The 24,716-nt window shown below is 48.8% G+C and overlaps 1 protein-coding gene across 2 annotated transcripts in view; it reads right to left on the bottom strand.

Moving 5' to 3' along the window:
* RPTOR (regulatory associated protein of MTOR complex 1) overlaps positions 1-24,716 on the bottom strand; it is a 271,642-nt gene that overhangs the window by 128,381 nt on the left and 118,545 nt on the right. For both annotated transcript variants that reach the window (XM_019735643.3, XM_019735644.3), the window contains exons 5-6: positions 22,806-22,952; positions 7,036-7,211 (exon numbers count right to left, since the gene is read on the bottom strand). In XM_019735643.3, the coding sequence (XP_019591202.3) occupies positions 7,036-7,211; positions 22,806-22,952 (323 nt within the window). The remainder of the gene's footprint in view (positions 1-7,035; positions 7,212-22,805; positions 22,953-24,716) is intronic.

The raw sequence follows: 24,716 nt of genomic DNA, 5'->3' as shown, positions 1-24,716 counted from the left end.
TCTTTATATATTCTGGATACGGTCTTTGTCGGACACGTATTGTATGTAAGTCTTTTCAACTAGCTCGTGGCTCGCTTTTCATTGTCTTAAGTGTCTATCGAACACTTTTTAACTCTCATGAGCTTCAATGTATCAGTTTTAATGGTCTGTGCTGTTGGTGTTACGTCTAAGAAATCATGAACATTTTATCCCAGGATTTCATCTGTAAGTTTTACAGTTTCATCTTTTATATGTAGAAGAGCAGAAATTAACCTTTCTGTGTAGTGTAAAATAAGGGTTGGGGTTTTGTTTTTCCTGAATGGATAGCTCGTTGTTCCAACACCATTTGTTGAAAGCACAATCCTTTCTCCACTGAATTGTCTGGTACCTTTGTCCAAAATCAAGTACCATGTATCTCACACGGGGTCTTTATATTTCTCGGCTCTGTCCTCCGTCCTACTGCTGTCAACGGCTTTCCTTACGCCACCACCGCAGCCTTGATGCCCAGTTTCATAGCAAATCTTGAAATGAACCATGTGCCTTTTTCAAAATTGTTGCGCCACGGCCCTTTGCATTTCTATATAAATTTAAAAATCAACTTGTCAATTTTTTAAAAAAGGGATTTTGACTGGGATTGCACTGTATTTATAGATCAACTTGGGCAGAATTAGTATTTTAAAAGATAGTCTTGTACTCCACGAGCACAGTATGCTCCGGTCCCTGGTTTCTCTCTGCAATGCTCTACTTTTCTGTGCACAGGTCTTGCACATATTTTGTTCCACTCATCCCTGAGTACTTCAGAATCTGGACGCCACAGCAAACAATTTATTTTTAAATTTTCAATTTCCAACTGTTACTACTACATAGAAATACCGCTGATTTGGGGTACTGGTCTTCTCTCCTGGAACCCTGATAAAATGCATTAGCAGGCCCAGTGACTTTCTGTAGGCGCCTCGTGACTTTCCACATAAGCACGTTGTCTGTGATAGTTCCCCTTCTTTGCCCTTTTATTTTTCCTAGCTTTACTGCACTGGCTGTGCCTTTAGAACAATACTGAACAGCAGTGGTGAATGAGCCTCTGTGCCTGGGTCCCAGTCTCCTGCAGAAACGTCTAGGCTTCATGTTGTACTCTAAGTACAACATGAACTACACACTTTTCTCAGATGCCTCCTGGGAGCTCGAGAAAGTCCTCTTCTGTTCCTAGGTTGCAGAATCAGTTCGTCATGAATGGGTGTTAAATTTTGTCTGTTTTTTATGCATCTGTTGAGATAATTATGTTTTTTTGCCCTTTATTCTTCTAATACAATGAATTACGTTTCTTTTTTTCTTTTTAATTTTATTGGGGAATATTGGGGAACAGTGTTTCCCCAGGGCCCATCAGCTCCAAGTAGTTGTCCTTCAATCTAGTTGTGGAAGGCGCAGATCAGCTCCAAGTCCAGTCACCGTTTTCAATCTTTAATTGCAGGGGGCGCAGCCCACCATCCCATGCCAGAATTGAACCTGCAACCTTGCTGCTGAGAGCTCGCGCTCTAACCAACTGAGTCATCCAGCCGCCCCTCCGGAAGCTCAGCAGCAGCTCATTGTCTTCAATCTAGTTGTGGAGGGCGCAGCTCACTGGCATGTGGGAATCGAACCGGCAACTCTGTTGTTCAGAGCTCGCGCTTTAACCAACTGAGCCATCCGGCCTCCCCTGAATTACATTTCTTGATTTTCACCTTGCGTTCCTGAGATAAACTTTACTTGATCATAACACTTGAACTTCTCTCTACATTGATTGGCTTCATTTGCTAATATTTTGTTAAGAATTTTTATTATTTGTATTCACAAGGGATCTATAGGTTCTTTTGTTTCTTTTTCTTGCAGAGTCTTCGTCTGATTTTGATTTTCAGGATAAAGTTAGCCTCTTAGAATGGGATAGGAAATGTTCCCCCAACTCGGTTTTCTGAAAGAGCTTAAATAAGGATTGGTATCACCTCTTTCTTAAACATTAGAGAGAACTCATCAGTAAAGATATCAGCACCTGGACTTTTCTTTGTGAGGCTTTTAACTAAGGAATTAAATTCCTTTACGAGATATAAACTATCCAGATTTTCTTGTTCTTCTGGTGTCTGGTTTGGTCACCTGTGTCTTTCATAGGATTCATCCATTTCACCCAAGATGTAGAATTTGTTGGCACAGTTCTTCACACTTAAAAGAATTCCCTTACCATCCTTTTAGTGCCTATGGGATCTGTAGTGATGCGCCCTCTTTCATTTCTGAGGTAATTTGTGTCTTCTTTTTGTTTTTCTTGATCATTCTAACTAGAGTTTTAAAAATTTTACTGAACTTTTCAAAAACTATTGTCTAGTTTTATGGGTTTTCTTCATTTTTCTGATATCTTTTCTATTTTATTTTTGCTCTTCTCCATAATTTCCTTTTACTTAGAGCTTAATGTGCTTCTCTTTTTCTTGCCTCACAGAGAAAGACCTTAAGTTTTAGACTTTCCTAATTATAATCCATAACTGCCATTATGATTTTAAGATCAATTCCTGCTGGTACAGTGAGGCTAGTTCAGTAATCTCACCTGTTGCCTATAGGACAGTCCACCCGTGATTCCCTAGAGATGAGCATCCAGTTGGTTATCTCACTAGGCTGTGGTGCACATCTCTCAGTGAGCTTTGGCAAGCACTGCTCTGTACCACTAAGAAAGGAAACGTGCTGCCAATCAGACAGGCATGTTATTTATGGTAACACGGCACTGGGTCTCAGAGGTTCACACATGAGGATACGCACCCCAGAATCGATGAAATGTGACAGACGATCCCTGCTCGACACAGGGATTAATACTTTGTTTCTTCTACTACTCATTTACTTATCTTGTCTTACTGACAGCCATGACCTCTAACGCTGCAGCAATGCCAGAGGGAATCCTGGCCTCTCAAGTTTCTCCACTAAGCATGTTCTCTAAAGAGCATGGTACAGCCTTTACCAAGCTCAGTAAGTCCCCGTGACCTCTGCTTAAACACGGTGGATCAAACATACACATGGAGCTCAGCTTCCTCTGAAACTCCACCAAAGTGAAAAGGGTAAGGCAAGGGGAAAATTACAGCAGACGAGAGAAGCCAGTCGTCACCGAGACAGGCAGGACACGGCAGCCGTTCTGAGTGTCGCTCTGGGATCGGGGCACTGGGTCTGCACGCTGACACTACCAGTTGCAACCCACGCAGCCTCAAGCTTATCCTGAAAGCAGGGCCATGGCAGCACACGTCTCCCAGGCTTGTTGTAACGGTTCTGAGATCATTCCAGCGTCCTTCGCAGCCTAGTACAGTTTATGATTGTGAATGCGCCACCTATGCTCAAAAAGAATGCGTGTTCTGTGTTTGTTGGGTGTGTTGTCCGATACGCCTCCCTTAGATCTAGCTAATTACTCCTGCTATTAAAATGCTATTTCGCTTACCTTTTATCAACTTAGTATCTCACCATCTATTTCCTGGTTTATCTACTTCCATCCATAGTTCTTCCAGTTCTCGGCTTACAAACTTCAAGGCCACATTGTTAGACGCGGACAGTCATGCTCAGTGTATCTTCATCTCCTGCTCATTTCACCACGATAAAACATGTTTCTTTGTCCTTTTCAATATTTTTTATCTCAGATTCTGCTCTGACTCATTAAAATTCTCACTCTGGCTTTCTTTTGGTTCATATTTTTCCTTTTTCATCCTTTGATTCTCAACCTTTCAAGTATTGTGTTTAAAATACGTGTCCTGTGGATGAGAGATTGCTATTCATGATGATTTTTATGCAACGTGAGAACCACTGTCCTTTGAGAGATGAGTTCACTCATTTACAGTCAGATAATCACTTTAATTTCAAAACTTATTTCAGCCACTGTATTTTACATTTTCTATTTACCATACTTTGCTTCCCCCGCCTTCCGCCCCCACCTTCTTTTGGAGAGAAGAAACTTTTCCTCCTTGTGTGAAAATTATACATTCAATTTTCTTTCTTTTGGTGGTTATCTCAACATATTGAAACCTATACTTATTTTTCATGATTGATAACTTAGGTATGCGAACTTTAATTCTACCTTTCTGGACTCTCATTCTTTCTGTCTCCATTGCTTCGGAGGGAATTCCTGGACCCAGCTTTCAGCTCTCTGATTTGTCCTTTAGTCATAGGACAAATCTGTCCTTTAGCCAAAGCACCCAGAATACTGCCTTATCATCCGTCTCCAAAATCCTTTATTTCATCAGTTACAGTTTTCCTGTCCCTATCGCCAGCCGATTATTCGTGCTGACGGCCGGCTTCTTTTTCCTGCTCCCAACATTCTCCTGTGTCACGGAGTAGGCTTGTCATCCTCACTCAAAACGCTCATTCTGCCTGAGGCCGCGCCTCTGCTTTTCACAGCTGTAGGTTATTCCACAAAGAAGAGGTGGCGCCCCTTCCTTCCCCGCTTCCTTCTTTCTGAGCCCAGATACAACAGAGCAAGCTGCACCCATCCAGGGCACAACCAGAAAGGCCACTCTCGCCTGCCCCGCCCACACCCTCTGGTCCTCACCTGCTCCACTGTCGCCGCCCCCTCCCCCCACCTCCGCCATCCCAAGGGTTCCACACCGTCTCTGACTTCATTGTTGAGTGGACTCGCTGGAGGGCCCATCAATCTCACTCTCTCCGGTGGCCCCTGGGGGACTGGGTCCAGGGGAAGCAGTCAGCAGCCCGTGCCATTCCGTCTGGTTCAATTCTCTTTCTTAGCAGCATAAATCAGGGTTTTGCATGTCAACGTGTTTTACAAGAGCTGTTACAACACATTATGGCATTCATCTTAATTGAGTACACGTCAAGAGACTGGGACACGATGAGCACATCGTCTAGCTCGGGGAGCAAAAATACTTCCCTCAAGGTGGGCACAGGACAAATTATATAACCTGACAGACTTCAGAAATCACCCTGAAGCCACCTTGGGGCTCGTGCAGAAGGACCGGACCAGGGTTAGGGCCATACTGGGAAGACTTCCGGCAGACAAGGCCATCTGAGTCCATTCCAAGTTAAACGACCCACTCCTAAGTCCCAAGGCACACCGTGTGACATCACCGCAGAGTAAACTGTCGAGCCACTTTTATTCTCTAATGCGTCTAGATTGCTTCGTTCTGTGAGCGGGCCCCTGACCTTCTCTGTCTTCAAACATAAGAAGTGAGGCAGTCATTTTACTCAGTTTTTTTCACGAAGCAGGGGAAGCTCACAACAGAGCACTGAATGGAGAGGCAGGAAGTTTGTTCTCTAGCAAAGAAGTTGTATTTTAGAAAACTACAGAGAACAAATGGTTTAACTGCATCATAAAAAGACAGTGAGGATTTATGTGTCCCAAGGTAATTCTGATTGATTCTTGGCTGAGTCTTCAAGAAAAAATACAAAGCAAGTATCACGGCGGGTGTCTGAGATGAGACAACTACCCCGCTTGGCCAGGCCAGAAAACGATGGCTTCGAGCTTCAAGGGCACAACCTTCCATGCTGACAAGTAGGTGTCAAGGCTTATGTCATTAACACGTGAACTCCCGGGAATGCCTCCACTGAAGTGGAAATTAGTTTCCTGACCTCTCTCAATCCAAAATGGCGCCTATCATTTTCCTTGGTGGACAGCACAACTGCACGCTGCACGAGGCAAAGGCTGTCAGTCTATTTTACAGCAACTCCCACAGCAATGAAATACTACTGACTTAGCAGTTTCAGTCGTACACAATATGCCCGTCATAAATTTGAAATGGTGCTCGTCCATTCCATCAAAGAAGAAAAAGCAAAGGAAAAAACGTATTAATATTTGGGATTCTCATGCTGTATTTATATTTATAGTGACTCAGGTGACCACTTACATGGAGAGTAATGTCATTGCTCATTTCAGAATCACTGACATTATCCGTTTCTGAAAATTGGAAAGACTGAGGCAAAAATGAAGAAAGAAATCAGAAAACACAGTTTTCCAGGAGCTCCTTCACCATCCCCTACAAGTCATAAACACACGTGCCATCAAGCACACATAGTGCACTTTCGCACTAACGGTGCTTCACATCATGAGCGCAGTGCTGTCAGCGGGCGCCCTGACGCAGGGCGCAATGTCAGTTCCTTAGCCAATGACACAGGGGTGGGGGCAGGAAATCGGGGCGGGGGAGGTGGGAAGGAGTGGACATGGGGCCTGTCCCACAGGAGGTGCCGCTGCTCTGCGGAGCTCCTGCCAGGCCCGTGGCCACCCCACCTTCCTGCTCTAGTCTGATGGCCCTGCTGGGACAACCGCCTGATTAGGACCGTGGCCTCTCCATCATTATACGGATTGTCTTCCTGAGACACTGTTCTTAAGGCATGTCCCCACACAGCAGCTGCAGGGGCTCTCCCCAGCCAGTCCTGGCGGAAGGCAAGGTCATTGGACCCTGTTCCAGGCCACCCACAATCTGACCTCAGCCTACCAGTGACCTCGCTGCACCCCTTTTGACACCATCCCCTCGAGGCCAACTGACTCACTCTTCTCAGAAGGAGAACGGCTCATCCCGTTTGCTTGGGCCATGTACCCATCTCTGATGTGTCCTCCTCGTCCCCCATCTGCGGGGACCCTGGTGCAAGCCCCACCTCCTCTGAGAAGCTCGCTGTCCACCTCGGCCCTCGGGGACGTCTCCACTGTTCACACAACGAGCCCTCGGGCCACGCCTCGTGTCCTCAGCTAGACTGTCCCTTCTGGAAGGCCATGCCAGCACTGCGTCTGTTGCAGGGCTTAGCACGGGCTCTAAGTCCACAGTTGGTATTTAGTCAATTACTTCCTAGATGCTGAGTAAACCACATGAACTCCTGAGTCATCTGGACCACAGATCTTCCTGGGTCACATTCAATGGCACCACAAACCTTTCCTGACCTCGGGTACCATCCACGGCCCCCCATGATGAAGACGAATAGCAGCCCGCACGTGCCACCGACCCGGGGGGGAGGAGGCATCCACAGCCCCAGGACAGCCCGGCCTCCACCCAGGGTCCCGAGTTCACGTCCACGAAGCCCGGGCAGCTTCCTCAGATCCGTGGAATTCGGGAGCCCACTTACCAGCGCAGGGCGATTTTGATGGGGGTGGTGAGGCACGAGGTGAACAGGTCGGCCGGGAGGTCGGGGATCATGGGCAGCAGCTCGTGGGCCTCACAGGCCGCCAGCTGGATGCAGTTCTTCATGGACGGCGGCAGAGGCATCTGCGCCAGAGGGTGGTTCGGGTTAATGGCAGCGACCTGCGGGGAGAGCACAGAGGCTGAGTAACCAGGGCTGCCATGGACGCACCGGGACATGCTGGGAACCAGGGTTGAACCCACCAGCTGAGGCCTGAAGCTGTGGGGCTCGCTGCCCAGCCCTCAGGACAGAGGCAGCGCTGGCGAACCCGCCCTGGAGGTTCAATGGCCCCTCTCATTACCGAGGTCCCTCTGACGACACCACGAGGCCTGTCTCTGGCAAGTCCGTTTTCTGCAGGGTTTCCTGTGCCAGGTCCTTACTCTGTGATTACACTAACATCCCAAACACCTCCCTCCAGGTCGCTTCTGGCTTCTTACTGCTTATTTTAAGATTCAGTCTTTAATGCAGCAGGACCTAGTGACAGGGACCAACGTTCAGGGTACAGAGTGAACCCCACCCCTCCGAGACCCGCAGGTGGGAGTCTGCTGCTCCATCACCTGGGAAAGGCGGGAAGGAAGCAGGCACGTAGAGCACCCAGGGTCCCATGTGGGGGCGAGGGCGACTCCAACCGACCTGATCCCTCTGAGTGCCCGACAAACACACGTGCACTAACGCTGTAGTCAAGGTGGGGGGGCGGGGGTAGAGGAAGGAGGCGTTTCTGGTCTCGTTTTGTTTTCATACAAACTTTAATTCCTCCTTGAGGCCGGGATGGTAACACTCATAGACATTTCCTTCGCTGAGGTTTGGGTCAGGGGAGAGCACCCGGGGCTGTAGGAAGACAGGCATGCAGCTAATTGCTGTTGATTGTGAGGACGTGGAACCAACAGCCAACAGCAACCATGTCTGGCATCACAGACTCAAGTCTTGAGATGCAGGTATGGGCTTTAACTAAATGTTTCAGTTGCTTCGGTTGTCACATAGCTTTTGGTCAAAGATTAAGAAAATATGTTAATCGTGTTGTAAAGGCCTGCCTGTAGAACAAGTGCCAGGAGAATGTTTAAAAGTACACTTTGCTTGGTGGCAACCGGTTAGCTCAGTTGGTTAGAGCGCAGTGATCTTAACACCAAGGTCACCGGTTCGATCCCCACATGGGCCACTGTGAGCTGTGCCCTCCACAACTAGACTGAAACAACTACTTGACTTGGAGCTGATGGGTCCTGGAAAAACACACTTAATAAATAAATAAAAAGTTAAAGAAAAAGTATACTTTGCTTGAGAGAAAGAAAAATATCGCTAGTTATGCGCAAACAGTGATAGCTTAAACAATGGCGCGGGTCCCAAGACGTGTAGTTTGTACTTTTTCCTTTGGCGGTGATGTCACTGACGCACGCTTATGACATGCTCTGCAGAATCTTAGTTCCTCCAGTAAGTACCCCTCATTCTTGCAGTATACTGCTGGGATGCTGGGGTCCTGTTTCTTCGTCAAGCAGGACGAGAAAACTCCAGGGTCACAAGGAGAATTTATGAGTTTGTTTTACAGAAGGGATAAGAAAGTTGTGACCAGCTGCAGATGCCCAGAAGTCTGGTTGCATGAAATGTTATCTGTGACTGAAGAAGGACAGACGTCCCCCTGTTCCCTGAACCCGGCCCCACCCTTACTCACTAGCTGCATAAAAATTCCCGACTTCTGCTTCTGGGGGGAGACAGACATCAGAGACTTGCTCTCCGTCCCCTTGCTTTGGCCACATGGAATGAACCCCTCTCTACCCCCAGGCACGGGTGTCTCAGCGTTAGCTTACTAGCCAGCCCACTGGGCACACGGACCTGGCTTTGGGAGGTGATTCGGTAACAGATTCACACAATTCCATTTTTAAGGAATGAAATCTAAGTAAAAGTGTCAATGTTTTTTTGGGGGGGAAGGGGAACAGGATTTTATTGGGGAACAGTGTGTACTTCCTGGACTTTTTTCCAAGTCAAGTTGTTGTCCTTTCAGTCTTAGTTGTAGAGGGTGCAGCTCAGCTCCAGGTCCAGTTGCCGTTGCTAGTTGCAGGGGGCGCAGCCCACCATCTCTTGCCAGAGTCGAACCGGCAACCTTGTGGTTGAGAGGACACACTCCAACCAACTGAGCCATCCGGGAGCTCAGCGGCAGCTCAGCTCAAGGTGCCGTGTTCAATCTTATTTGCAGGGGGCGCTGCCCACCATCCCTTGCGGGACTCGAGGAATTGAACTGGCAACCTTGTGGTTGAGAGCCCACTGGCCCATGTGGGAATCGAACTGGCAGCCTTCGGAGTTAGGAGCACGGAGCTCTAACCCCCTGAGCCACCGGGCCGGCCCCTGTCAATGTTTTTTTAAAAGGATGCCGTGCATTCAAATGTTTTTTAAAAACCACAGGCCTGTCAGAGGTGTGGCTTCCTTTTGCGATCATGAAAAGAGCATCGCAAAACCTGGACCCAACACAACCAGCACACCTACCCCAGCAGTGGGCTGAGTCCCGCCCCCGCCACACGTGTCACACGTATGTGACAACTTCAGGAACCCACAACAGGTTTTGCTGCCATTTTCAGAAATAACAAGGCATACAATGATTCATGGCATCTGGCCATAAAATTTAACAAGCAGAGTGCACACCTGTGGGTCCCCACTGCTCTGCCTACTCCTGGCCAGGGCTGGGAAGGGCACGGTGTGGGAAGCAGGGCCGCCATGTGCAGTGGTGCCCTGGGGAGCCATCGGCTCAGGACTGGGAGAGAGGAAGGGAGGCCTGGGGCCCCACGCCTGCCTCGGCACTGAGAAGGCTAAGTAGACAGGGACACGGTGGCAGACGAAGCAGGAAGGTGACAGCAGGCTGCCGGAAGGAAGCGCGGTTCCTGTTCTTCCATTGCTCTGAACTACAATGTTGAGTGCAGCATTGCGGTAACTCCAATAAAGACAAGTAAACCCAGGAACTAGTGACCACACAGGCCCAGAGCACTACCAGGACCCCTCACTCACTCATCCACAGGCCACCCTCTGTCGTAAGGAGAAGCTACTGACTGCTGGGCCCACGTGTAACCCAGCCGGTCGTGCTGGGACCTGACCCAACACGGCTGCAGCTCAAGCCTCAGAGAAGGACGCGTAGGCGCCGGACGGCCCTCCTCCTGCGCAGTTTCATTTCTCCTCCACACGGCCTGGGGAGCTGGGGATCGCGGTGCCGCCTGCTGATGAGGCCGCCTCCAGAGCCTCTAAATTATCTGTCACTTCAGCGACGCCCTGCTTCCCACGCAGACCAGTGAAGCCCAAGAACCAGCGCCGAGTGGTCTGGGTGGCGCTGGGCTCCGGGGAGGGCGGGGGGGCTCCGGGGAGGGCGGGGGGGGGGGGCCGCCAGGAAGGTGTCATTTCCAAGCTGACGGCGACCAGTTTGTCTCGTGACTTGAAGAATGTTTGCTCCTGACTAATAACCCCTCTGCTAGCAGTTACTTAGCAAGGCTGTCTCACATTTACGTTTCATCTGCTTTATACAAGATCTGCAGGAGGGAGGTTTTCTTTTCACGTTCAGAGACCTTTTACGAGGAGCAAATAGAGACCCAAAGGAGCGACAGGACTGCCAATCAGCCAGTCAGCCAGCACGGGGGCCAGGTGCGGGGGCGGCTCCGGATTTCAGAGCCACTGTCGCTGCATCGTGTCCCCTTCCCCCCGCCCCTCAACCCTCAAGTCCACACCAAGCCCCACGACACACACGAGGGCTCTGTGGGGCACTTCTGAAAAGCCCTCTGCACATGTTTTAAATTAAATACACAGAGAGCCGACTTCACGCCTACCTAACACATTCCTTACAGCAGGTAAAGCGCTGGAATTCTTGCAGCCAGTTGAGCCTTGTTTTGAACGTCTCAAGTGGAATGTTGTAGGTAACGGTTGCAGTTTCATTAACATCCCATTTTTCTGCAGGAACGTGAAACCCAGAACACAAACCAAATTCCAGTTTGCAGTAAGTCAAATTTAAACTACCTACTAAAAATGAGTTTTTAGAGGACTGGGGTTCTTCCCCATGTGGTAAGACAGACACCACCTAGAATCCACCACTCTGGACGGCCACTGGCACTAGGCACACTCACACCACACAACCATCGCCAAAGAAGGGCTTTGAAAGCAGAGAGGAAAGGGGGCAGGACTCCGGTGCAAAGCCACCCGCCCCGTCCCCACCCACCCGCCCTACAGGCTTGACTGGGCACCAGCAGGCTCAGCTGCCACCAGAAAGGAGTTTTCAGGGCTGCTGTGACAGGCCCGTGGTGACAGCCCAATAGGAGGCCTGAGCCATGCAGAAAGTTGCCCATGGCTGACAGGTGTCAGAGCCGCTGTCGGACGTGCACGTGCCTTGTGAGCGCTCCTTGCGGCCCAGGAAGGGTGGGCACGGAGGCCAGGTGGCACCAGAAGGTCGGGCAGCCCTCGGTAGAGTGCAGTGGGCAGTCCTGACTCGTGTGGTGACCCTTTGCGACCAGCGGCAGACGGCCATCCTTCTCAGAAGCACCAGCGCCACTGGGTGGAGAAGTTCCAGAATGGTGATCAGATGGTTTAAGGGGAAAGGCCTTAGCAGGAGGGAACCGCCACTCACGTGAAAACCAGACTCTGTCTCATTTTCCTTTTCAGAGATGAGTATTTTCATGGCAGAAATACTGGTGTGGTTTCCGGTTGTAAGGTTTCTGTTTATAACTTGCTTCCACGTTAGATTTACTTTCTGACACAGCCAAACACTGGACAGCAGAGCCTCTTGCCACACCCTCCGACCATGGCAGCTCTTCCATCTCTGCTTCTTGAGGTTCCTCAGGAAGTGAAGCAGTTTGTCACCCCAAGGCCACCTCTCCCCCACATCACAGGCGTCCATGGGGAGGTGGGGGGCGCTGCTGGCTTAAGAAGACCTCCATAGGTGTCAGAATTCTGTGTCCTGTCTGGTCTGGAGGCGAAGCTCCCGGGACCTGACCTCACCCTGCGTCCTGTTGGGCAGTGCTTTGACTCAGTGCCTCAGTCCGCACCTTGTGGTCCAGCGTGTGGCCTAAAGCCTCAGGAAGGACCTGGGGCACAGGGGGGCCCATGAAGGCCCAAAGAGGAAGGGAGACAGGTAGACACAGAAACATCCTCTCTCCAAAGAAGTCCACCAGAAACTAAACTTCCCAGATCAAAATGGTCCCTGATAAAAGGCCCGATTACTTAACAAGCCCCTGGCAGGATGCGGGGCACAGACCAGAGGCTCCGAGTGGCACCCGTGACTACCTGTGCAGTGGGCAGAGCTTAACCCCTCCCTCCCCACCCCAGTGGGCACACACAAGGCCCACGAGAACTCTGCTTGGGGATAATTGAAATCAGTCACATGTTTTAAAAATGACACTCAAGGCAATGCTTGCACCAAGGAATCATTATTTTTCGGGCCTACTAACCCAGGAATACAAAAACCCTGTCTTAATGGATGGTGATTTCTTTCCCATACATTGTTCTGGTTTGTATTCATCTAAGACACTGACCTTTCTGGTGGAAATGATCGCTTAGAAACAGCCTGCATGTGCGGCACGGAACTTTTCACAGGCACCCAGGCGCAGAAGAGAGTGGTTCCCGCTGGGAGCCATCATTCATGCTGAAGGGTGACCCTGAAGACACACTTTTACCCAGAGAGGGTTCTCCTGGAAAACCTGGGGACTCAAACCCCAGAAGAGAAATTCATCATTAAAAGTTCCCTGGACCCTCCTGGAGGATTTGGGAAGGATCCAGAAAACTCGTCAGATGGGATGCACAGCAACCAGATCCAAAAAAGACCCTGCGACACGTTCCTGCACAGCAACTCAGACATCATCACGGCTTCTCTTCACACACACAGAGGAGACCGCTTTACAACACACGAGGCGCTGGCCATTCCAGAGGCATCTGGAACAAGTAGCTTTCTGAAAAGAACACCAACTTGCTAATAATTCCACTTTAGTTTAAAGCAACTTTTATTGTAATTCAGCACCTACTTACAAACAACGTTTCTGCAAAGCTCTGAGAGAGACTGAGATATAGAAAGGGATCTGTGTACCGCTGACCCAGCTCATTTCAAACATGTTACTGGAGCACCCATCCTGCAACAGATACTATACTAAAAACAGCAGCTACAAAGTGGAAGGAGTAAGTTTTTATAAATAATTTAAATAATTATATATCAAAGATTAAATCTTAACTGAAAAACCAAATAGGGTCTATTGCTGAGAAATTGAAAGTGAGGCCAAGAAGCAGAGGGAAGGAGCCCCTTCTGTTGGATGAAGAATTGTGAGGGCACGCAGAAACCCCCCCAGGCTGCCCTTCAAACAGCCTCTTCATAGCAACAGTTTGTCACAATTACCCTGAGGGTTTACTCAAATGGACCAGCCAGTGTGTTAAGGACATTTAGCTGTTAGCAACTGAACACTTTCTAAAATGCTCTAGAATCATTCTACAACTCAGTGAAGATGCTTAACTAGAAATTACGACCAAATTCTACCCCCCGATTGCTCTTAGGTAGTTACGAGTAACAACTGAAAGACTTGGAAAGACATTTAAAAACTCTGTGACCTTTTACGTCAAGAAGAAAATTTCCATTGTTTGGCCATTGGGAATAATGCTGCTACGAACATCAGTGTACAAGTTTTGCGTGAACATGTTTTCAGTTCTCTTGGGTGCAAACCTAGGCACGGACTTGCTAGGCCATGTGGTGACTGTTTAGCCGCTTGATGAACTGACAGTTTTCTAAAATGGCTGCACCGTTTTCTGTTCCCACCAGTAGTGCGTGAGGTTGATTCCTCCACATCCTTGCCAACTCCTGTACTTATCCATCCTTTTTATTCCAGCTATCTTAGTGGAGGTGAAATGCATCCCTCTCAGTGTGGCTTTGCTTCTCATTTCCCTACTGACTAGTGACGTCCTTTTCTTGCCTTATTGCACTGGCCAGTACTTCCAGGGCTATGCTGAATACGAGCGGTGACAATGGACATCCTTTGTCATCCTTGGTCTTAGGGGGAAACATTCAGTCTTTACCAGTAAGTATGATGGCAGCTGTAGGTTTTTGATAGATGCTCTTTACCAAGCTGAAGAAGTTCCCCTCTATTCCTAGTTTATGAGGTTCTTTTTTTAAGTCACAAAAGGATGCTGGGTTTTGTTGAATGCTTAATTTTTGTGTGTCAGTTGATATGATCATATGATCTTTCTTCTTTAATCTGTTGGTACGGTGGATTACATTAATTAATATCTTGAATATTAAGCCAGACTTACATACCTGGGATAAACCCCACTCGATCGTGGAGTACAATCCTTTTTATAAACTGCTAGAATTGATTTGCTATTATTTTGCTGAGGATTTTTGCATCAAAGTTTGTGAGAAATACTGGTCTGCAGTTTTGTTTTGTTTTTTTCTTTTGTACTGTGTCCATTTTAGCATCAGGCTAATCAAGACAGGTAGCATCATAAAATAAATTGGAAAGTATTTCCTCCCCCTTCTGTTTTCTGGAAGACATTGTATAAAATTGGCACTAATTCTTCTTTAAATGTTTGGTAGACTTTTCCAGTGAAACTATCTGAACCTGGAGATTTCCTTTTCAGGCACTTTAAAACTACAGATTCGATTTCTTTAGTGGCATTAGGACTATTCATGTTGTCTAGTTCATCTTGGTTGGATTCAGTAGTTTGTGGTTTTAGAGGGACTGGTCCATTTCTTTGAAGCTGTCAGATTTGTGAGTGTGAAGTTGTTCACGTATCCCTTCTTATTTTTATAATGGCTGCAGGGCCCAATTATTCTCTCTTTCTCTTTTTGTTTGTCTTGCTAGACTAACAAAATTTATCCATTTTATTGATTACTTTTGAGAATCAGCTTTTGGTTTCACTGATTTCTCTCTACCGTTTTTCTGTTTTCAATTTTAATTTCTGCTCTTACCGTCGTGATAATCTGTCTTCTGATTGCTCTGGGTTTACTTTACTCTCCCTTTCTAGTTTCTTGATGTAATGCTGTGGTCTGAATGTCTGTGTTCCCCCAAAATGCATACATGGAAGTCCTGACCCCTAAGGTCATGGTATTAGGAGAGAGAGTCTTTGAGAGGTGACGAGGTCATGAGGGTGGAGCCCTCAGGGTGGGCTCAGTGCCCTGATAGAAGCCCGGGAACCCCTTCCACCACGAGAAAACACTGAGGAGGCCCTGGCTGTGGACCAGGGGAGGGTCCTCACCTGACCACACTCACACCTTCATCCTGAACATTCCAGCCTCCAGAACAGTGAGAAATAAATTTCTATTGTTTATAATCCACTTGGTAGCATCTCAAACGGACTAAGACAAGTAGGAATTTAGAATACTAATTTGATACTTTCCCTCTTTTCTAGCATAAGCGTTTAGTGCTATAAATGTCCCTTTCAATTGCTTTAGCTGCATATTATCAGTACGGACATATTGTATTTCCTTTTTAATTCAGTTCAATGTATTTTTTTTTTCTATTTCCCTTGAGACTTATTGTTTTCTGAGATTTTTCTGTTGTCTTTCTATTATTGCCTTCTAGTTGGTTCTACTATGGTCAAAGAACAGACTCTGTGTGGTTTCAAATATGTGTGATTTGTCGAGGCTTTTGCTTTATGGCCCAGAACATGTCATGACGAATGCCCCACGGACACTTGAAAGCAGGAATATTCTGCTGCTGATGGGTGGAGAGTTCCGTAAATGTCCATTAGATCGTTACGCTGACATTTCAACACAGATGAGTATTTCATCTTCAGAAACACACAGGATAATTTCTTCTCTCCCAGTCTGTATGCCCTCCATGCCCTTCTGCAGCCTTACTTACTGCACAGGCTGCGTCTCCCTGTGCGACGCTGAAGAGGAGCAGAGAGAACGAGTGGCTTTTCCTGGCCTCAGACCTTCGTGTTTAAAAAAAACCCACTTCCTTGCCTGTCCCTCCCCTCACATGGGTTAGCGATTTCCCACCTGCCCTTCTGCCGCAGGCCACGTGTCCAGCCAGGTTAGTGCAGCCATTTTTCTGGCTGCCTCAGGAGCCCCACTGCCCTGTGCACCACAAATGCTTTGCGAGATAACATCTGGCCATGACCTCCGTGTCCTCTAGCTTCAGCCTAGGGTAGGCAGAAGCCTCCAAGGCTTGGGAGGCGACGGGGGCGGGGACGGGAGCGCCTCCTGTGACAGCGAGCAGGGCCCAGCAGACATCTGGCCAAACTGCACCACCGCCCATGATGGTGCCCATGTCCCGTGGCCGGGAATATTAAGCAATTTCTTACATATTTTAAAAGAGATGAAATGGGAAAAAAGGATTAAATTCTAGTTTTATGAGGGCAGCAAACAGTGATTATACTCATGGATTTGGGTTAATTTTTTCTTTGTTTCTTTTTACATTTCATACAAATCAATCAAAGATCAAACGTATTCAACGACTCACAGCTCTATTCACAGGACAACAAAGGCAGTTTCTTTATTCCAACGTGCATTTCCCCATCAGACCAAACTATAAATAGTTTTTAAGCATCTACTCCTATGAGGCATCCTTGACAGGTTTACGCCACAGGCTTAAGCAATAGAAGAGACACTGCAGGACAATACCTAACTAATCGCCAAGGTGATTGTGTGCAGAACGGCTCTCAGAGGTCAGCGGAGGAAGATTTCAGGCCCAGGGAGGTGTTCATGAAGGAAGCAGACTTAGTCACACACTGAAAGTTGAGAGTACGAATGACAGACTTCATTTACCTGTGGATTTCACTTAATGCCATCAGCAGTGAGGTTTCCTACATTTTTATGCAGCGAAATCACTCTTCTTTCTCCCAAAGCCTTCAGATGACAGGACGCGGGTGACAGGACGCAGAACGGTAAAAGGTGCCGACAGAGAATAACTGAATCTTCCCAAACCAACCACGGGCGCCTGGCAGCACCGAAGGGCATGGGTTGTACGTACCGTCCTACTGCACAGGCTGTAAAGGGCTTCATGTAAAACTACTGCACCAACTGCAAACGTTGCACAGATAATGGAGCGGTCCCCTGGCCTGGCGGGCCGGGCCCTGCCCTGTGCCCGCTCCACCGTCACTGCCCGCTGCCCCTGCCAGCTCTCACCTGCATCAGACTCTGCCCTAGAGGTTACCTCTCTCATCCCACCTTCCCACGAGCCTTCCCACGCTTTGCTCAGTGAGTCAGCTGACCAGAGCGCTCTGCGGACCAGCCTCCCCACGGGGCCATTCCCATGATGGCTTTATTCTCCCCAGCCATGTCCTGGGGTGGAGCTGTGTGCATCCCAATTAAAGGGGTTTCTGCTGCACTTGCCTTTCAATTAACAGCCCGCTACTCTCCTACATAAGGTTGCAATGGTAGCATTTCCCCTTAAATTACAAATGTGACTCTATTCTGTTGTTGGGGGGATTCAACTACTTTAGTTTCTTCACACTGTTTTGAAAACCTTCGCTACATGACCGCTTACAGCCCACTACACATGAAGTGCCAGCCTGCATTCAGAGGGCGGGAAGCCGTCCAGAGGGCGTGCAGAGGAGCGCGGAAGGCAGTCCTCAGGTCCAGCCTGCAGTGGCCGGGCTGGGAGACCAGGGCCACCTGCACACCTGTCATGGGGACAGCCCACGGCTCCCCGGTGTGCCTGAAGCCAGGCGACCTGCAACCACCTGCCCCCACCCCTCCCTGGAAAGCACTCAGGGGTTTTCTTCTCTAAAGAGAGTTACTGATGTGTCTGGGGAAAACGAGGTTGGCTAGGACAGACACTGGCATTCCAGAAAAATGATGCCCTCTGTCATGTGACTAAGGGTGCCCTGCGTGCAGGCAGTTCCCCACAAGCTTCTCATAAAGCAAAGCTCTTGGGTGACAATTTCTACCTGTGGACACAGCCACAGAGGTACTTTCTCCTCATTCTTAAATAGGATAAACACAGAATCGTAATAAGCCTCCAGTCTCAAAGAGAATAATCCAGATAAACCATCAGAGGAAAATTTATAATGGAGGAAATAAAGATAACTTAGAAAAAAGGAGAACGTCTTTTAAAAACCTACAAGGTGACATTATTTAAAAATTTAAAAAGAAAACTAACAAAGTTATCACCTAACGAACTTCTGCTCATTTCCCTACTCCCTACAAATGATAACTATGAAATTACAGACGAGAACGGGAGAGAAGAGAAGCAAGGCCTGGGAGACAGACGGACCAGCTCCTGGCAGCAGCACCGTGGATGCCGCCTCCTGAAGCCATGAAGTCGCACAGTGAGTCCATGGAGATGCCCGCAAGTTCACACACACAAATTCCAACGCAGCGACCAGTGACCAGGACACAGACAACCTCAGAATTACCCCATGATGCTCAGAAGCCAGCGACGGACGCTGTGACACGACCTTCTAACACCGAGCGCTGGCTTCTGTGGCGAACCCAGGGACATGCCTGCCACGTCCCATCCGCCCACAGCAGGGGCAGTGGAGCCACAAGACTTCAAAGTGGGGATTGTTTCGTTCTACGTGATGCACAGTGAACATTTCTGAAGAAACATGAAGATTCCGGTGTTAGTCGTTTTTGTCAGAATCGTTATACTTAAATATCTGACAGAGAATTTAGTCTCAGCGATGAACAGCATGTCCTGCGTCAGTTCACACACGGGCTGCAGAAGGGCGGGCACCGGGCAGCGATGCTGCAGACCCAGCCTGAGTCTCACTGTGCAAACGCACGCGCACTGAGCAGCTCTGCCGCCCGGCGGCCCGGCTGGAGCTCGCAGGGGGGGCTCACACAGCAGTGTTTCCAGAGGCCGGACAGAAGCACCACTTACTTGGAGGCGACACAAGCGAAGCCTCGCAGGGTGCAGACAAGTAGTCAGAAAGAGCACGAGGCCACTGGAGTGAGGAGCTGACCCTCAACTAAGGATTCTTCTTAAAGCAGGCCCCGCCCTTCGGGAAGACGTTCCCACACTACTGCCGTGGCCGCCACCACGAAGTGCCACTCGCGTGCAGCAGTGAAGATGGTTATGCTCAGGACCCAGACTCACCAGACACAGCCCCGCCCAGTGTGTCTGTGTAAAGGAAAAGGCATTTCTGTTCTACCACGAGACAGCAACTCACTCGCCTCCAAAGCCAAAGAGAAAACTGCCCAGACCCGACTCCATCTTTACTGCTGTCGCCACTGCAGGCAAGAGCTGGAACCGCCCAGAGGGAAAAAACACCGCAGGAGCACAGCTGACGGATAAAATGCAATAAAAACCATTTCAAAGACAGTCTGTTTAAGACTCAGTCTTCCTTTGTAGTTACAGACCAAAGATTTAATATCTGAGATGAAAGTTGGTGCAAGAATATTTGAATTCTGTTTCTCTCTCTTTCCAACTCTTTCAACATACATTCTGTGCATTACGAATATAACTAGGCCTCCTATGGCTTTTATTTGAACGTAGGTAGCTGCACGTCTGGATTCTTAGTTACAACATCGAGGCCAGTGGGCAGACTTTTCATGTGCATCTACTCACCATTGCAAGAGTTCAGAGCGACAGTGTTCAGTGAAAACGGCCTAAACCTCCATCCTCAAGCCGCCCGTAACCACGTGGCTAGAACGAGGCGTTTCACACACACAGTCTGGCTGACACTCCTCAGATGGTCTCCTACCCATTCCCAACTGCATCCCCTCTGGCCACCCGCCAACTCTAGGTGGCCACGTGACCCAGCTAGCTCCAGCCCATCAGCTGTGAGGACATGTCTGCCCTTGCTTTCCTAATGAGAGACAGAGGTGGCAGCACTGCCCTTTCCCCACCTGATTGGGTCTCGAAGATGAAGGAAACTCCTGGTGCTGAGACCGGAACACTGCGGCCACCAGGGCAAAACACCTAGTGGCCGAGGGTGCTGGAGCGGAAAGATAAAGGCAGCTGGGGTCCCCAATGTCACTGAATAACTGCATCATCTGTCCCAGGGATGTTAGTGAAGAGACAAACTGTTGTTTGTTTCAAAACCAACAGTGAGACTTTTTATTACTCGCAGCTGAAAGTACTCCAAATGCAAACAATTGAGGTCTGGGAAAGGTTTCTGCCACATGCCCTTTCTCATGTTACTGGAGGGTCTGCCCCAGCAGAACAAAGGAGCAAATCAAGAAAGAGGAAGAGGTGGACCTGGGGAAACGTGGCTGTGTGCAGGAGAGCGACCAGGGTGACACAACAGTCACTGGAGGTGGGGGAGGCTGGGAGGAGGGGCCTGCGACAAGGACATGCTCGGAGCTTCCATGCTGTCCTTGTAAATTGGGAAACTGGAGGAATATTAAATATCTAATAAGAAGAAAAGAGAAACTCTCCAGGAAAATCAAAGGAACAAACAAAAACTGTTATAAAAATGGAAATGACAGCACCCAATTTTGCTTCAGAGAACAAAATCTACATGGTTGTAATCAGATAATCGAGGTTTAATGTTTGTCATTTTTAGAACCAACCCACACAGGAAGCATGGGGGCTTAATTACGGCCAGAGACAGAAGATAATCGGAAAAGCAGAAGTGTAGACGAGACTGAGACCCAGGTTGGGAACGTCAAGACGCAAAAGAAAGTCTGAGGAGCCTCAGGACCTAAAACCAAAGATAGTACTGATTCCTGACGCAACTAGAGATAAAAACACAAGTATCACTGAAAACTGCAAAGGTTACAAGATACAGAAAATCCAAATACAGGAGGGCCACTTGTGTGTGAAGATTCATGCTGCGCCTTCCGAGGCCTCTCCTGCTTCCCCTGCAGGACCCTCGGACAGGGAAGTCCACAGATGTGAGCTCCTGGGCGCAGCACACACCCCGAGCAACCAGGAGTCCAAGAGCTGACAATCATCTCCCAACGTTCATCTGCTCACAGCTGTGCTAATGTTTGTTACCCGGATGCTCTCTGGTCCAAGTAACCATTTCTTTCATCAGAGTCAATCATTTTTTTGCCCTCTATATTTTTTAAACATTGGCACAAACAATTTACCTGCCAACTTTTTCACTTCACGTGTTATCATCTACTCAATAAAAATGTTAAAAGGCATTGTAAATTTACAAAGAATTTGGCCAACTGTAGGGAGGATGAGAAGTTTTTCAAAAATAACCAAGAGGCCCCACTAGACTGCAGTATGTACAGCAGATAAAACGACAAACATGAACATTATGATATTGGCTGGAGGCCAGTTTTATCATTTTAATTTCCGCTGTTTATGCAAGAGAACTGAACAATAGCCAATAACAGTAAGTGCGATGGAAAAATACAAGACTTACTCACACTGTAATTAAAAAAAGGCTGAAGCTAGAAGTCAGAGCTAGCTATTAGACATATGGTATAACTTTGCACTGGCATCTATTTAACACTTCAGATCACGTGTTTGTCATCTGCTCTCCTCCATGAGGAATTAGTCCAGTAAACATTTTTTCCCCCAAAAGATGCATAGCAGTCTTTCTTGTTGCACTCAGCGAAATGAACAGTTTCTTCAGCTGATTGATCCTTGGCAACACAGACAGAACACACGAAGCTCTGACGAAGCAGATACTCGGAGTCTGGAAAGTAAACACTTGGTCTCATGCAGGAGACACAGATGCCGCCTGCCACCAAAGGGGTGGGCGGGGCTACATTTACAGTCTCATTAACTAGGCTGAGTGCTGGGCTTTCCTTAACGGCAGGAGCTCATAAATCAGGTAGGAAGATCAGACAGGACTCTTTGGCATTTTTATTTATATATTAGAAATATAAAAAGAAATTCATTTGCCGTATTGACTACTTGATGCAAGGAAGAGTCAATCACCCCTTGAGTTTCTGAGGGCTCACCAGCTACCTACCCCGTGGGTAAGTGTAGATGAAACGGCTAAAAGTGAGGTACAAACGTGATGTCACAAAACTTGACCTTCCCCCCTTTATCACGGGATGCAGACATACTACTAAGTGGTGGTGCTTGGCTCCATTTCTAAGACTGAAGGGCACACCGTCAGTCGTCTCACACGCTGCTCTGTGTGAGGGCTCCTCAGAGTGTAAACACGAAACATTAACTTCTGTTCCAGAAACCCCCGCAGACGGTGTGTGACCAACGTAACAATCCCTGGAGATCTGAGAGGCCACAGGGCTTGAGGACACGCGCTCGGGCCACGTGGGCTCTGGGCCTGAGAAGAACGAACGTCCTGCAGAGTCCTGGCCTTGCTGGCGCGCAGCACAGACCAGCCTCGTACCTGAAACGGCCCCTTCAGTGTCTCCTCGGAGTTCACCGTGTAATTCAAACCCCAAACATCAATTACAACAACTGAGTGAAACGTGTCTTCACGATCAGAGCACCACACTGGCGCTCTAGTTCTTTACAAGGTCACTGCAAGGACAGCTGTTTGGGTTTGTGTCCGGTATTTAGTTCAGTGGGTTTTTGTCTGTTTGTGTTTAAACACAGAAGAAAATCAAATGGGGGAAAATAAGATGTGAGTGAAACTGAAGACCGTGCCCGGACATGGCTCCATTTCTCCTAAAATAATGTGTCTGCTTCACCTTAACATTTATCTGCAGCCACTAGAGCACAAATCAACTCTGCTACTGTTATCACTTAATTAATGCTCAGATTTAAAATGTCACCGAGTAAAATGCAATGTGAAAAGCCCACGACCTTGTCCCGAGCGCCCCCCAGGGTCCGTCACTGAATGGACGGCCATGCCTGAGCAATCCCAGCACATCTCCACTCAAAGGGCAGGGGGCGCCACGGGGGACCAGCCCCCCAGGCCAGAAGCCCAAGCTCAGCCCAGTCTGGGCTGACGCTCACCTCCAGCTCCTGCTCCCGCTGCAGGGCAAACTGCTTGAAGGACTTGACGATGAGGCCAGCGTTGGAGCAGTCGTAGACGAATATGGACGGGCTGCCCATCCACGTCTGGAGGTCATAGATGGACAGAGGGATGTACTGAGTGTAGTTCTGGAAAACAAAACACGGTGCATGTGAGTGACTTCTGCCGGCCACGAGCACCACGAGCAGAGGGTACAACACATGGGGCCCGGCCACGGGACTTCCCGAGCTGTCACTTCTAGTCAGTGACAGCAAAGACAGCTCCTGCACCAGCTGCCTGTGGGCCGGGCACCCCCAGTGCCAGCACGGGGCCGTCACAGTTCCAACCCGGCCCCTCTGCTGCTCAGCCGGCTGCCGTCACCCGGGTCAGCGGCTTGCTGCCTCCTGGGAGGCCGTGTGCTCACTCCCTTGCACGGGGTTTCCCTGCATGTGTCCCATGGCACCTCTGTTATGTACCCTCCTCTCCCACCCCCTGCAACCGAACCACAGCTCTGTCTTGTAGAGGACATGCGCTGGACGCTCCCTCGGGAACCCATGCTTAGTGACACAGTGGGCACCTCACAGGAGCAGGAAGGAGCCCTGCGGAGGGCGTGAGACACGTTCCCCACTGTCGCTTTCATCCCAGACGACGTTACCCTCCAGGTGATTTAAAACCTCACACGTGAGGGTACCAGTGGACGTGGCCCTGTACTTCGTTTTCAAATCACAGGATGGTACCTCAGCACTCATCCGCTAAGGGGAGTACTGCTCTGGACACGCCACACCATTCAGTCCTGGAAACCTTCCAGGTACCGGTGAACGTGGACAAGAGCGCCTCAGCTCACTTGAGGAACAGGACAAACGCTCGCTCGCAGGTAACATTTTTATGCAACTGCACAGAGCGTCTCACCTGTGTACCCACCTCGAGCACCAACAAGGTGGGAAACTGGCAGAAGTCAGTGTGGACACGTACAGTGAAAGTGGCTGTGCCCGGCAGGTGAGGCGGCAGCGACAGGTGCTGCCGACATGACTGTCTGTGATGCAGCAGAGGAGAAAGACAGACGGCAAGAAGAAAAACGGGCCTGGGGAAGCCTGTCATCACAGGCGGCAGAGGCTTCCTCCGTGCACACAGCCACGTGCCAGGTGAGTCCCATCCCAGACAGGATAAGGCCAGGCCAACGAACCAGGTGTGTGTGGACGTGTGGACGTTACACCACAGGGCGCCACGCGCTGCTTCTACTGGCCATGCCACGCTGCGGGCCTGCCCTGATTGGGCAGCTTGCCTGCCATCACTGCACCATGTAAGGGACACGTGGAGACGCGCCCTCAGGACAAACTGTCACTGACGGGTTCTAAGGAGAGCAGTTCTTCCCGAAGAATGTACAATGTCAACGCAAGTCCCATCACATTACCAGCACGGATTTTCTTTCACGGACTTTAACCAGCTGATTCTAAAGTTAGTGACAAAGAGAAATGCACCAGAATAGTAAAAAGTAGTTTTTAATAAAGAACAATGAGTAAGGACTCGCACTGCTGACGTTAAATACACTATAAATCCATGGTAATTACAGGATGGGATTAGGGAGGGCAAGACAGACAAACCAACAGCAGGCAAAGTCCTGAAATAGATCCCCATATGTAATCGTAATGAAGGTGGCATTTTAACTCAGTGAAGAGAGAAGGAACAATTCAGCAAGTGACACTGCCACCTCTAACTAACCATTCCACATTGCTATCTGAGGCTCTACATACTCAAAATCAGGGTAGAGTTAAAAACTAAATATAAAAGCAAAATAAAGGAATTTTTTCTTTGTTTTGGTAAGAAAGGCACTGGTTCCTCGTGGGTAGGACGCTTCTTTGAACGCAGTCTGGCAGGACTTACAAAACATTGAACGGCAGTCCCGCCTGACTTCT

This window comes from Rhinolophus sinicus, chromosome 12 (genome assembly GCF_057876585.1).
Source record: "Rhinolophus sinicus isolate RSI-liver-muscle chromosome 12, RSI-T2T, whole genome shotgun sequence".
Classification (NCBI taxonomy): domain Eukaryota; kingdom Metazoa; phylum Chordata; class Mammalia; order Chiroptera; family Rhinolophidae; genus Rhinolophus; species Rhinolophus sinicus.
This window is presented reverse-complemented; position numbering and strand designations above follow the sequence as displayed.